Source organism: Protopterus annectens, chromosome 2.part1, assembly GCF_019279795.1.
Source record: "Protopterus annectens isolate FY-2018-M chromosome 2.part1, PAN1.0, whole genome shotgun sequence".
NCBI lineage: Eukaryota > Metazoa > Chordata > Ceratodontiformes > Protopteridae > Protopterus > Protopterus annectens.
In genome coordinates this window covers 1,567,228,359-1,567,241,407 of record NC_056729.1, presented here as the reverse complement: position 1 = coordinate 1,567,241,407, position 13,049 = coordinate 1,567,228,359, and the positions used below count along the sequence as shown (strand labels likewise).

Here is a 13,049-nt window from a genome sequence, read left to right as displayed (position 1 = left end):
GCTCAGTACTCCCTACTCCCACTAGTGAGTAAAGAAACTACCCCTTGACCAAACAAGGAAAATGGAGAAAACAGGAACCAAGACAAAGCCCAGGGATCAGCAAAATCTGGTCTCTGGAACACTAGTTAGGAAAGTATGGAAAGCAAGGATATTTTTTTTTGTTTTTTTCAAGTTTTTTTTACAGAAAAGCAGAAAACACAATAAATGCTATGATTTTCGATTAAATGCTATCAAAAGCTAGTACACTTGAGTGTATTAGCCTGTAGTTTAACTTTTAGGCAAAACTTAAACTAGCAAGTGCAGTAAACAGTTTTAGCTTATAAACACAGAAAAACAGTGCAAACTTTGATAAAATAAGCAGAAACAGTAGTCGAAAGGCACAAAAAGTCGAAAAAGCCAAGAAAATACTTAAAATCTGGAAAGGTAGTCTTTTCTGGTCTCTGCTGCTAGAGGAACACTGCTGGCCACCACGAGGAGCTGTGCTGAGTTCTCAATAGCTGGAAAAGCCCGGCAAAGCGTGCTTTATAGCAGGGGGCTGGAAAAGACAGGAAATGACCCAAAATGGCCAATAAACTACAAGTTACTGCCTTAAACCACTCCTCTGAGGACAACAGGCAGCTCAGTACTCCCTACTCCCACTAGTGAGTAAAGAAACTACCCCTTGACCAAACAAGGAAAATGGAGAAACAGGAACCAAGACAAAGCCCAGGGATCAGCAAAATCTGGTCTCTGGAACACTAGTTAGGAAAGTATGGAAAGCAAGGATATTTTTTTTTTGTTTTTTTCAAGTTTTTTACAGAAAAGCAGAAAACACAATAAATGCTATGATTTTCGATTAAATGCTATCAAAAGCTAGTACACTTGAGTGTATTAGCCTGTAGTTTAACTTTTAGGCAAAACTTAAACTAGCAAGTGCAGTAAACAGTTTTAGCTTATAAACACAGGAAAAACAGTGCAAACTTTGATAAAATAAGCAGAAACAGTAGTCGAAAGGCACAAAAAGTCGAAAAAAGCCAAGAAAAATACTTAAAATCTGGAAAGGTAGTCTTTTCTGGTCTCTGCTGCTAGAGGAACACTGCTGGCCACCACGAGGAGCTGTGCTGAGTTCTCAATAGCTGGAAAAGCCCGCAAAAGCGTGCTTTATAGCAGGGGGCTGGAAAAGACAGGAAATGACCCAAAATGGCCAATAAACTACAAGTTACTGCCTTAGACCACTCCTCTGAGGACAACAGGCAGCTCAGTACTCCCTACTCCCACTAGTGAGTAAAGAAACTACCCCTTGACCAAACAAGGAAAATGGAGAAAAACAGGAACCAAGACAAAGCCCAGGGATCAGCAAAATCTGGTCTCTGGAACACTAGTTAGGAAAGTATGGAAAGCAAGGATATTCTTCTTTGTTTTTTTCAAGTTTTTTTACAGAAAAGCAGAAAACACAATAAATGCTATGATTTTCGATTAAATGCTATCAAAAGCTAGTACACTTGAGTGTATTAGCCTGTAGTTTAACTTTTAGGCAAAACTTAAACTAGCAAGTGCAGTAAACAGTTTTAGCTTATAAACACAGAAAAAACAGTGCAAACTTTGATAAAATAAGCAGAAACAGTAGTCGAAAGGCACAAAAAGTCGAAAAAAGCCAAGAAAAATACTTAAAATCTGGAAAAGTAGTCTTTTCTGGTCTCTGCTGCTAGAGGAACACTGCTGGCCACCACGAGGAGCTGTGCTGAGTTCTCAATAGCTGGAAAAGCCCGGAAAACGTGCTTTATAGCAGGGGGCTGGAAAAGACAGGAAATGACCCAAAATGGCCAATAAACTACAAGTTACTGCCTTAGACCACTCCTCTGAGGACAACAGGCAGCTCAGTACTCCCTACTCCCACTAGTGAGTAAAGAAACTACCCCTTGACCAAACAAGGAAAATGGAGAAAACAGGAACCAAGACAAAGCCCAGGGATCAGCAAAATCTGGTCTCTGGAACACTAGTTAGGAAAGTATGGAAAGCAAGGATATTTTTTGTTTTTTCAAGTTTTTTTACAGAAAAGCAGAAAACACAATAAATGCTATGATTTTCGATTAAATGCTATCAAAAGCTAGTACACTTGAGTGTATTAGCCTGTAGTTTAACTTTTAGGCAAAACTTAAACTAGCAAGTGCAGTAAACAGTTTTAGCTTATAAACACAGAAAAAACAGTGCAAACTTTGATAAAATAAGCAGAAACAGTAGTCAAAAGGCACAAAAAGTCGAAAAGCCAAGAAAAATACTTAAAATCTGGAAAGGTAGTCTTTGCTGGTCTCTGCTGCTAGAGGAACACTGCTGGCCACCACGAGGAGCTGTGCTGAGTTCTCAATAGCTGGAAAAGCCCACCAAAGCGTGCTTTATAGCAGGGGGCTGGAAAAGACAGGAAATGACCCAAAATGGCCAATAAACTACAAGTTACTGCCTTAAACCACTCCTCTGAGGACAACAGGCAGCTCAGTACTCCCTACTCCCACTAGTGAGTAAAGAAACTACCCCTTGACCAAACAAGGAAAATGGAGAAAACAGGAACCAAGACAAAGCCCAGGGATCAGCAAAATCTGGTCTCTGGAACACTAGTTAGGAAAGTATGGAAAGCAAGGATATTTTTTTTGTTTTTTCAAGTTTTTTTTACAGAAAAGCAGAAAACACAATAAATGCTATGATTTTCGATTAAATGCTATCAAAAGCTAGTACACTTGAGTGTATTAGCCTGTAGTTTAACTTTTAGGCAAAACTTAAACTAGCAAGTACAGTAAACAGTTTTAGCTTATAAACACAGGAAAAACAGTGCAAACTTTGATAAAATAAGCAGAAACAGTAGTCGAAAGGCACAAAAAGTCGAAAAAAGCCAAGAAAAATACTTAAAATCTGGAAAGGTAGTCTTTTCTGGTCTCTGCTGCTAGAGGAACACTGCTGGCCACCACGAGGAGCTGTGCTGAGTTCTCAATAGCTGGAAAAGCCCGGCAAAGCGTGCTTTATAGCAGGGGGGCTGGAAAAGACAGGAAATGACCCAAAATGGCCAATAAACTACAAGTTACTGCCTTAGACCACTCCTCTGAGGACAACAGGCAGCTCAGTACTCCCTACTCCCACTAGTGAGTAAAGAAACTACCCCTTGACCAAACAAGGAAAATGGAGAAAACAGGAACCAAGACAAAGCCCAGGGATCAGCAAAATCTGGTCTCTGGAACACTAGTTAGGAAAGTATGGAAAGCAAGGATATTTTTTTTTGTTTTTTTCAAGTTTTTTTTACAGAAAAGCAGAAAACACAATAAATGCTATGATTTTCGATTAAATGCTATCAAAAGCTAGTTCTTTCAAAGCTAGCTCATCCAATAGGTATCCCTTGCCCACACTACTTCTTGTAAATTATTGAAAGTATTTTCCATTTTGGAAAGGAGTTGTGGATGGATGAATTTGAAATTTTGGCTGTTAATGTCATGTGATAAGCTTGTAATTATCTGTGCCAGACATATGAACTTTGTGTGCTTTATCTGATGCTCTTAACAATATACAAGGATAGCAACAGAATCAAGTTCAAGAACATCAGTTTCTTATTACTGACAGTAAAATTGGTGATAATTTCAGATATCTGCTGTCATAAATTCTTAACATAGCTGAAGTTCTTCGTGAAAAGACATATTCCAGAGACTGCTGTTCCTCTGGAATAACGTTCCACTTCACATAAAACAGAGCTCCTCACTGACCCTATTGAAATGCAACCTAGATAATTGGATGGGAGACCACAAATTCGCCCCTGGGATGGCAGCCATGTCCCTCATGGACAGGGGTAGCCAGTGTCGATCACAGAACCGCTCTGTTCATAAATTCATTCTGCAGACTACCCAAAAACAACAAATTGAGATACTTGAAATTGACATGGCTAGGCTTGTAAAGGATCTAGGGCCGCTAACTTAGTAATATCATATGAACCTATGAAATGTTAAGTCTTAAGCAGCACAATTTATTTTTGTTAATGATTTACTATAAAGGTAAATGCTTGTCTTTTTCGAGGGATTTTCAGCATTTGTGATCCTTTCCATATTGCACAGAATTTTCTGAGCAAGGGTCTTGTGCATCTTTTATACATTCAGACATATTTTCACATTTATGTTTTATTATAAAATTGCTTTACAGTTACTGTGAAATGTACTTATATGCTGTTTATAAATCTGGATAGAACAGGAAACTCAGGCTGTTGCATATTTGAATACTTATATTCCTTCATATATCATGTATTTCCTGATTTGCATTTAAATATAATTTATTTTATTAGCTCTATGACCAAAGAAGGAGTAATTTAGTGTCCTATCCTTTTGTTTTTGTTTTCATCTGTTTCCACTCTCAGTGGAAGATGGCGATGGCTATGAGACAGACCATCAAGATTACTGTGAGGTGTGTCAGCAAGGAGGAGAGATCATACTGTGTGATACATGTCCCCGTGCATACCACTTGGTCTGCCTTGACCCTGAGCTAGAGAGGGCACCAGAGGGCAAGTGGAGTTGCCCCCACTGTGTAAGTATTATTTCAGATGTCGTCAGTATATAACCCGCACTCTGAGCTGGTAACAATTATGTTTTTAGGTGTAGTCCTAGACAAAGTGATAGTAATCACCTTTATGCAAAAGAAAGGAAAGCATGCTGAGCTCAGTCTTTGTCTATGGCTTAATGTAATTTTTTTTTGCCAGCCCTCATGAAGGAAAGTTAAATGAGTAACTGGCAAGAATGTTGGGTATAAACACTGCTGCAGCACAGATTAACTTTGTTAAAGTTCTTCAGGGTGAACAGTAAGAGAAAGTATCTGGGCCATTAAATGAAAGAATGTTAATCTGGAATTATTATGTCTGAAATAGGTGCTGCATGAAACTTGTCTAATATTTGCTGTTTTAGGATTGCACTGACATATGTTTGAATGGAGTAATGTGTGTGCGGCATGACTTTTCAAGTAGGATTTTCTGGAAACTGATAATTAAAATAGATATTTCTTTCTCTTGGATGTGTTCTAATAAGGCATCAACAGAAGTGGCTGTCTCAGTCATAGATTTTAAAAACATTTTGTCAGAGTTTTCTTTTTTCATTTGTCAAGTACACATGCATTCTAAGAATAGAAAGTAATATACTGAAGTTTACATTTTTTAAAGTTGTACTAGCCCAGCCAAAAACTCAAATGTTTGAATAAATGTATTCAGGGGTGCCTATTAGAACACCATCCTTCCTTAAATCACTGTTTCAGTATTCCAAACTGTTGGGTTATCTCACCAAATAATCTGGACATCTGTCCAAGGAACCAAAGCCAAAACCTTCCATAGAGTCACACGGCCGGTGCATGATCTAAGCCTGTGGGTGTAAGGGTACATAACTGGACTTCTGAGCGTAAATCCCCAGACTCCTTCATTACCAATCCAAATTCAGGACTCACACCCGTAGGTCTGTTTTACTCATGGCCTTCCACTGGTTCAGGTAAGTGCCCTGTTGGGGAACCTTCCTTATTTTTTCTCAGTTGCATTGCTGTTTGTTGCTTTATTAGATGTTAGCAAGGAACAGGAAGTGTGATTGTAGTAGTCAGATTCTCTACAAGGATCTCCACTCCAGTGCCTTTTATGCCTAGTTGCAGAGCACGACTATAAAGATTGCATGATCTGTCAGTCTTTTGTTACAAAGACCTTAAGAACATGACTTTCATCTTTCAATTCCTACTTGGAAACTCACTGCCTTAAGAAGCATTGGCTCCTCCTTCTCTTTCACAGAAGCTTCCCTCCACAATGGACGTGATCACACAGCAGAAGGGCTCACTGCTTCATCCCAACTTGCTATCCTTCAACCTCATATTATGGATGATGGGATTCTGATCCCTTGTAGACACCAATTTTCTGAGGGAGGACATGCTTAAGGTTCTCCAGGAGGTAAGAAAACCTACTACCAGAAAATCCTCCATAGCAAAATGGAAAAAATTACTATATAGTGCCTGCCTAAAAATCAGGACCCAGTACAGGCTAATACCCACTTGGTGCTCTTTTATTTGTGTGAGCTATTGAAGTCTGGTCTAGCATACCCGTCTATTAAGATACATTTCAGCCATATCTGCATGCCTACCTCTGGATCCCCGTCTTCTGGCCAGATTGGATGTAATGCAGTTCTTAAAAGGTGTACTCCACCTGAAACCCCCAAGGAAAACTATCCCACCTGCTTGGGATCTCATCTGGAAAAAAATATTGTCCCTCCTTTCAAACCAGTAACCTCTGCCAGTCTCAAATTCTGTACTTGGAAACAATTTTTCTGGTAGCTCTCACCTGTGCCAGGCAAGTCTCTAAGCTACAAGTCCTTATGACAACACCTCCCTTCTAAACTAAAACTTCTGCTCTCTAGATTAATTAAAAACAAAAAGCAGTGTTGTTGTCAGCTGCGGTCATCCAGTGAAGTCCCTCTCTGTCTGAACTTAAGCAAACTGGAAGAGCTGCTGTAGTGCGAGACATGACTTCAGTGCAGCACATTACCAACATAAACAGTCAGTCACACCCCTTGAGCTCGCAGCGAATTCCGACAGGCTGCTCATGAAGCTGACACCATTATGCATGCCTCTACACATGATGACATCAGCAAAAATCGCTGGGGGGGGGGAAAAGCCAGGAAATTCGGGAATTAAGGGGGTCACTCAGGAATTCATGACACCCCATTATTTGGACCTCAAAAATGGTAAATACCAAGGAATTCGGTATGGTTGAGAGGTATGCTTTGGCCTCATTTTGAGCCTTTTGCAAGGGGATTGACTCTGGAATAACTCTAGAAACAATGTACTTGATTTTCTTTACATACCTTAAGAAAACATAGTAGAATGTATTCCTTTTCTAAGTCCATTGCTGCTTTCATCAGATCAGTTCTCTCTGGATTACTAGACAGTCCTCATGTATCTCTTCCAACCACCTGCCACATGTCTTAAGCTTTGGGAATCACTCAACAGTTTAGAATACTGCAACAGTGATCTAAGGAAGGACTTAAGACTTTAACTTGATAGTATATGTCTTACCAATCCCTATTGCAGTATTCTTTTCCTTCCTACCTTCCCCCTTCTTGGATTCTTCCATCCTTTTTTCTCATGGACCAAGGGAGATCACCGTCTTTCTGACTCTCCCCTTTTAGCCGATCATTTTATTTTTGTCTCTCAGGCCTATATAGGCTTACTGGCCTGGAAATAATCTGAGGACTCATATTATACATCTGTTTATGTACCCTAACACCCATGGGCTTAGGTTATATGTCAGACGTGTGGCTCTGTGTAAGGTTTTGGTTTTGGTGCCTTGGCCAGACATCCAGGTTATTTAACAAGACAACCCAACAGTTTGGAATACTGCAACAGTGATCAGTAGGCCATCTATTGTTATGGTAAGCTCTTACACAACTGTATCTTTGATAAATAATGAATAACACTAATTCAGCTCACTGTTATAATTTTGGAAAAATGAAGAATTGATTGATAAATGACATAGCTAGGACTACAGTAATATCTGCCTATTTAATTCAGAGTTATATGGAAAAATCTATAGGAAATATAGGAATAAGTACCAAAAGTCAGTATTAAGTAGTACAATATATACAGGCATATATTATCTATAGGTCTTTACAGTATGCTGTATGTACAAGAGTTAAACTCATATTTTATTAAAACATAGCTTTGTACAGAAGTTACAACTTTTAAACTTTGTGAGTAGTGTAGAAACCCAAGTACACTAAAGTTCACTTTCCAGTTTTTGTATTAAGCAATTAATATAACACTGAAAAGCAAGCATGTAAATTCAAGATGATTCTGTGCCATAAACTGATGTTATTTGAGCATACACCTTGCATGAGAATGTTGAGCAGGAAACAGGAAAAGGGACAGACGTTTAACAGAAGAAAAGAAGTATGTAGATAAATTTAGGTGAAAGTGATTTTTTTTTTTGGGGGGGGGCAGAATAGCCTCTTCTTGCTCCAGTGAGATGGGGGCTTGGTCGAGGTTATTGAGTCCAAACGTACTCTGCATTAGATTAAAGGGGTTTTTTTTTATTTGATGGAAAGACAGGTACTCCCTTTACTCCTAAACAATATGACCATTTATTTGTGTGACATTTTACAGTGCACTTTATTTTTATTTATTTTATTATTTTTTTTTTTTGGCCTCCAGTGGTGCTCTGAACATCAGACTAAATAACCAGAGCATTTCATCCCAATAGCTTGGAGGTCTGGTTTAATACCCCAGACCAGGGCCACCTGTGGAACTACAGGATAGCCCTGACTCATCAGCCTTGGCCATTCATTAAGGATTATTCTATTACTTCTCTAAGACCTTCCTCTACTGCTGACTGCATATTGTTAAAGTGGAGCCTGCATTACCACCCCCAGAATGCTGATGTGTATATGACAGTTCCTGCTACATTCCAAGAGTGCTTCAGACCAAGAATATGCCTCAGTCTTGTGCTTTACTGCCTCATCTAACCTTCGTTAGGGAAGAGTAGAGCTGTAAAACGTATCTCCTTCCTGCCCCCATCCCAGTGCTATCTTTCCTGGCCTGTCCCTGTAGTGCTTGGTTCAGTGGTCATTACTGTGTTATTTTGGTAGTATTTAGGGTGTTATCCCTTTGTGCAGCAGATCCAGACATTTTGAATTGCATTTATTTATAGAGAACTTATTCTTCAGTTATATTACATTTATACTGCATGCTTTTCATCCTTCTGTGTGGAGACATGCATGAATGGGCGTACCTTCGTTGAAGGTTGTGCGTCAGGGCTGGCAACTCGGCACGTAAAATTCTACTGCCAATCATTAGCGGACCGGAGTTCCGCTGTGGCTACCCCTAACCGGGAAAAGCCGAAAGAAACAACAACAACTGCATGCTTTTCATTCATTCTCAATCTTTTGAATTTCTTAAACTTCCAGTATATGACAGTTCAGTGTTTCAGTTTTGTCTTTCTGGACTTTGTTAGTAGGTCACTCATTTTTAATTAGTGCCCATATTCAGATATGAATATGGTAAAGCAGTTAATACTTTATAATGCTCCTACAAAGCAAGTTATGTAAACAGTCATAGCAAACAAGGTAGACAGCAGTAAGACATTCCAGACCACCAAAAGAAGTGACGATGGTTAAAGCTTTAGATGGAGCACTCACCTTGTGTTCTACCCATACTAGAGAGTATTATGGTGCTTAGAAGGTAGAAACTTCCAAAACAAACCAATATATATATCTATATATATATATATATATATATATATATATATATATATATATATATATGTATGTATGTGGGTGTGGGTGTGTGTGTTGTGTGTGTGTGTGTGTGTGTGTATGTGTATATGTGTATATATATATATATATATATATATATATATATATATATATATATATATATATATATATATATATATATATATGTATATATATATATATATATATATATATATATATATGTGTGTGTGTGTGTGTATATGGATTCACTTCATAATGTCAAAATACTGAAACATCAAATTACAGTATCTCGAAACTATGAAACCAAATCCACAAAACACAGAAACTACAAAACCCCGAGCCCAAAACCACGAAATTCAAAACACCGAATAAACCGCATACACTACACCATACATACACCACAACACCCACATCACAACATAAACAAACAAAAACTACACACATACACAACTCATACAAACATAAGCAAGGGGGCAAGCCCCCTTGCAGCCCCCCACACCCACCCTACTTGTATATAAAAACTCCAAGATCGCACAAATAGGAAACAAAAGCAAACTCACACACGCACATTCTCCAGTCCCTCACACACAAACACATCAAACATATCAGCACACTCAAACACATTCTAACCCCCCACTCAAATCCCTTACAAAACACTCACTTACCTGACAAAACACCTAGATCCACACATGGCACAGAGCACCATAAACACACAATCCCAGACATCATGTAGCGTAAGGCCATAACCGCGAATTTGAGATAGTCTCGAGATACTGAAATTTGACATTTCACTATTTTGAGATTATAAACGGCTCCCGTGTATGTATATATATATATATATATATATATATATATATATATATATATTATTTGCTCTTTTCACAAATGGCCTTCACACACCTACGAAATATGCTGGCATATTCCAGTAGTTGGGTGATTTGATACTCATCTGCATAGCAAAAAGACTCACTAAACTTCAGGAAGTAACTCAGTTCTTCTGTGTTGAAACATGTTTAGGTAATATACAACTCCTCCTGAAAGCATACTTATCTCTTCAAAGCAGCTACCTGCTCAGAAAAACTCACTTTACAATATACTCTGCTAATAACATAAAAATTGAACAAATGTCACGCACCAAACCTATTTGTTATTATAGATGATAGTATGAAATTTGATCAGAATATGTCTCAAAACTATAAGCAAAACACATTAAAAATTTCCCTTCTTATATAGAGGCTAACCCTACCTTACTGATACTGAAAGGAAACACTTAAGTCAGATCATTTCTATCACCCTTCCCTACAAGAAAAATAGAACAGTCCTACAACAAAACTGCTAAGTTTGCAACTAACTTTTACCCCAGAACTCATATCTGTGTGTCACTCAAGTACCTCATCTTGCTGGAGCTCCCACATTATCTAACTGTGTCTCCACTGCTGATAGGATACATAATCATATAAACCAGACAACTACCTTGCCTTAAAATCAGTCATCCATCCCTACTCTCCAAATAGGGAATTTTATGCTCAGGAGCTAAGGTTTTAGTTACCATTACTAAACTTAAGTAACTGTAGGTGACTCACTATTTTCAAATGACATCTCTAAGGTATGGAACTCTACCACCACCTCCGTGTGTGTGTGTGTGTGTGTGTGTGTGTGTGTGTGTGTGTGTGTGTGTGTGTGTGTGTGTGTGTGTGTGTGTGTGCGTGTGTGCGCGCGTGTCTCAAACAAATTTGATAATCCAAAATCATTTAAAACTCAAAGCAGGGTGTGCTAGTGTCTACCCTCAGGTTAATGCAAACAGTGTTACCCACATTTAAAAGTCACTGAGCTCTTCCACCAAAATATTTTTAACTAGTACAGTGTGCATTTTACCAAACACACCACCTTCTTCCCTCGCTAGTTTTCTTAAAATCATATACTGACTCTACAGTCTAATACCACTTATTTTTTCTTCTTCTCAATTTCGATCACTCTTTTCTACCTTTACCCATCTTCACTATTCTCCCTTTGACACAAATCCACTGTGTTACCTATTACTCCTAGTTATAATAGCTAAACCTTAGTTGCATAATCCACACTATCAAACCTACCATCAGGAATATTCATGTTCTAATCTCCCTCCTATGTAGGCATTTATTCTGTGTGCGTAAAAAACATTCTCATCGACACAAGTAAAACTACACTTGTCACTACTTATCTCCTCCCCACACTTCGTTATGGCACTCCCATCCTCACTAACCTCCAGGCTTCACAGAAATTACACCTTGAACATTGCTATAACAAAGTTTCAGAAACCAGCACTGTATAGCAATAAAAAGCCTAAATTGGTTATAACTGCGTCATCAACTAATAGACAACTTCTTACCACCTATAAAATTATCCAGCATCCATCTGCTTGTACCGCACTAAAAAACCATTCCACACAACTATGTTCCCAACACTCGGTCATTGCGATCGAATGACCAAAAGCTGTCTACAAACATATCAAATCTGCTGAGCATTGTCTATACTTATACAAGGTTGTTAAGGCCTGGAACTCCTTACCTTTATCCATCAGGTCAATGCCCTCCCATATTTCAAAACCCATCTGAAAGACTTCCTAGTTAAAAGCTGATTCTATTCTTGCTCCAAACCAGGATAAATTATATCACAAAATGTGAACAAGTACCTTTTCATTCCTTATACTTCATCTCCCATCTTCATTTACTTCCTTGCTTCTATCAAATTCTCTTCCCTGACCTGCTGTCTAAATATACCATAAGCCTGTTTTTCCCTCACTACATATTGCATTTCCTGTTTGTTTTAGACTAACTTACCTTTAATTTCTATACAATCTGTCTAAAATTTCTCTAAAAATTAAATGATTGTCATATAACTCCTATTGATTCTTAATGTTTTAATTTGTTATAATTATTTAAATTGCAAATGTTTTTGTTTTATTTTTAAACATTGTAAAATTATTGTTCTTAAAATGGATTGTAATAATATGGAGCTTTTCTCCCCAGGCCTCCCCTTAAAATGGGCTTCTACCCAGTCAGAATTTCATAGTAATTAAATGTCAGTAAATAAATGTGTTGCTTTAATCAATAACAATCTGATCAACAGAGTTAACAGGGTTACAGTTTACTAATCAATATTTTCTATGACTGTAACCAGGTTTGAAACAGTTTGCTTGTATCGTATAGTCACAATTCTGTGCTTCATCCAATATATATTATTTCACGTCCCTACCTTTGCACAACTGAAGATGCTTAACATTACTATGTATTATACTGTGTATTATATTCTACTTTGTTCAGGAGATTTTCCTCCCTGGGCCTCCACTGAAAAGGGTCTCTTTCTGACTTGCACTGACTTTCGGTAAACAAATGTCAATAAATAATAAATTAAAAAATGTGCGTGTGAATGCCAATAATGTACGTAATCATGTACAATTAAAGTTGTGGGCCTATAGATGTAATTATGGAAACATGTAAGTAATAAAACATTAACAGGTTAATTGAATAGGCTATAGAAATCAACCAAAACCAACCATACACGTTTAAGACAATAAGGTGGTAGAGTGATGTAAAGCTGTTTTCCACTGTCTTTATTGCACCGAATAAGAGATACAGTATCATTTCACCTAGTTGATAGGATTACTACCTGTCTTTCTCTGTCTTTCTCTCTGCAGTCTGCGGAGCAGTCATTGTTTAGGCAGTTCTGTCCTGCTGGGAGACAAGAAGAAAAACAAATCTCTTGATATTTTAATGAAAAACGGTTTTCTGACTTTTCTTTAAATGTCACAGAAAACTGTGACACTACATTCAAGTC

The 13,049-nt window shown here is 38.0% G+C and overlaps 1 protein-coding gene across 3 annotated transcripts in view; it reads left to right on the top strand.

Annotated features, from left to right (window-relative positions):
* CHD5 (chromodomain helicase DNA binding protein 5) overlaps positions 1-13,049 on the top strand; it is a 2,140,358-nt gene that overhangs the window by 428,928 nt on the left and 1,698,381 nt on the right. For all 3 annotated transcript variants that reach the window (XM_044063016.1, XM_044063014.1, XM_044063013.1), the window contains exon 6: positions 4,364-4,530. In XM_044063016.1, the coding sequence (XP_043918951.1) occupies positions 4,364-4,530 (167 nt within the window). The remainder of the gene's footprint in view (positions 1-4,363; positions 4,531-13,049) is intronic.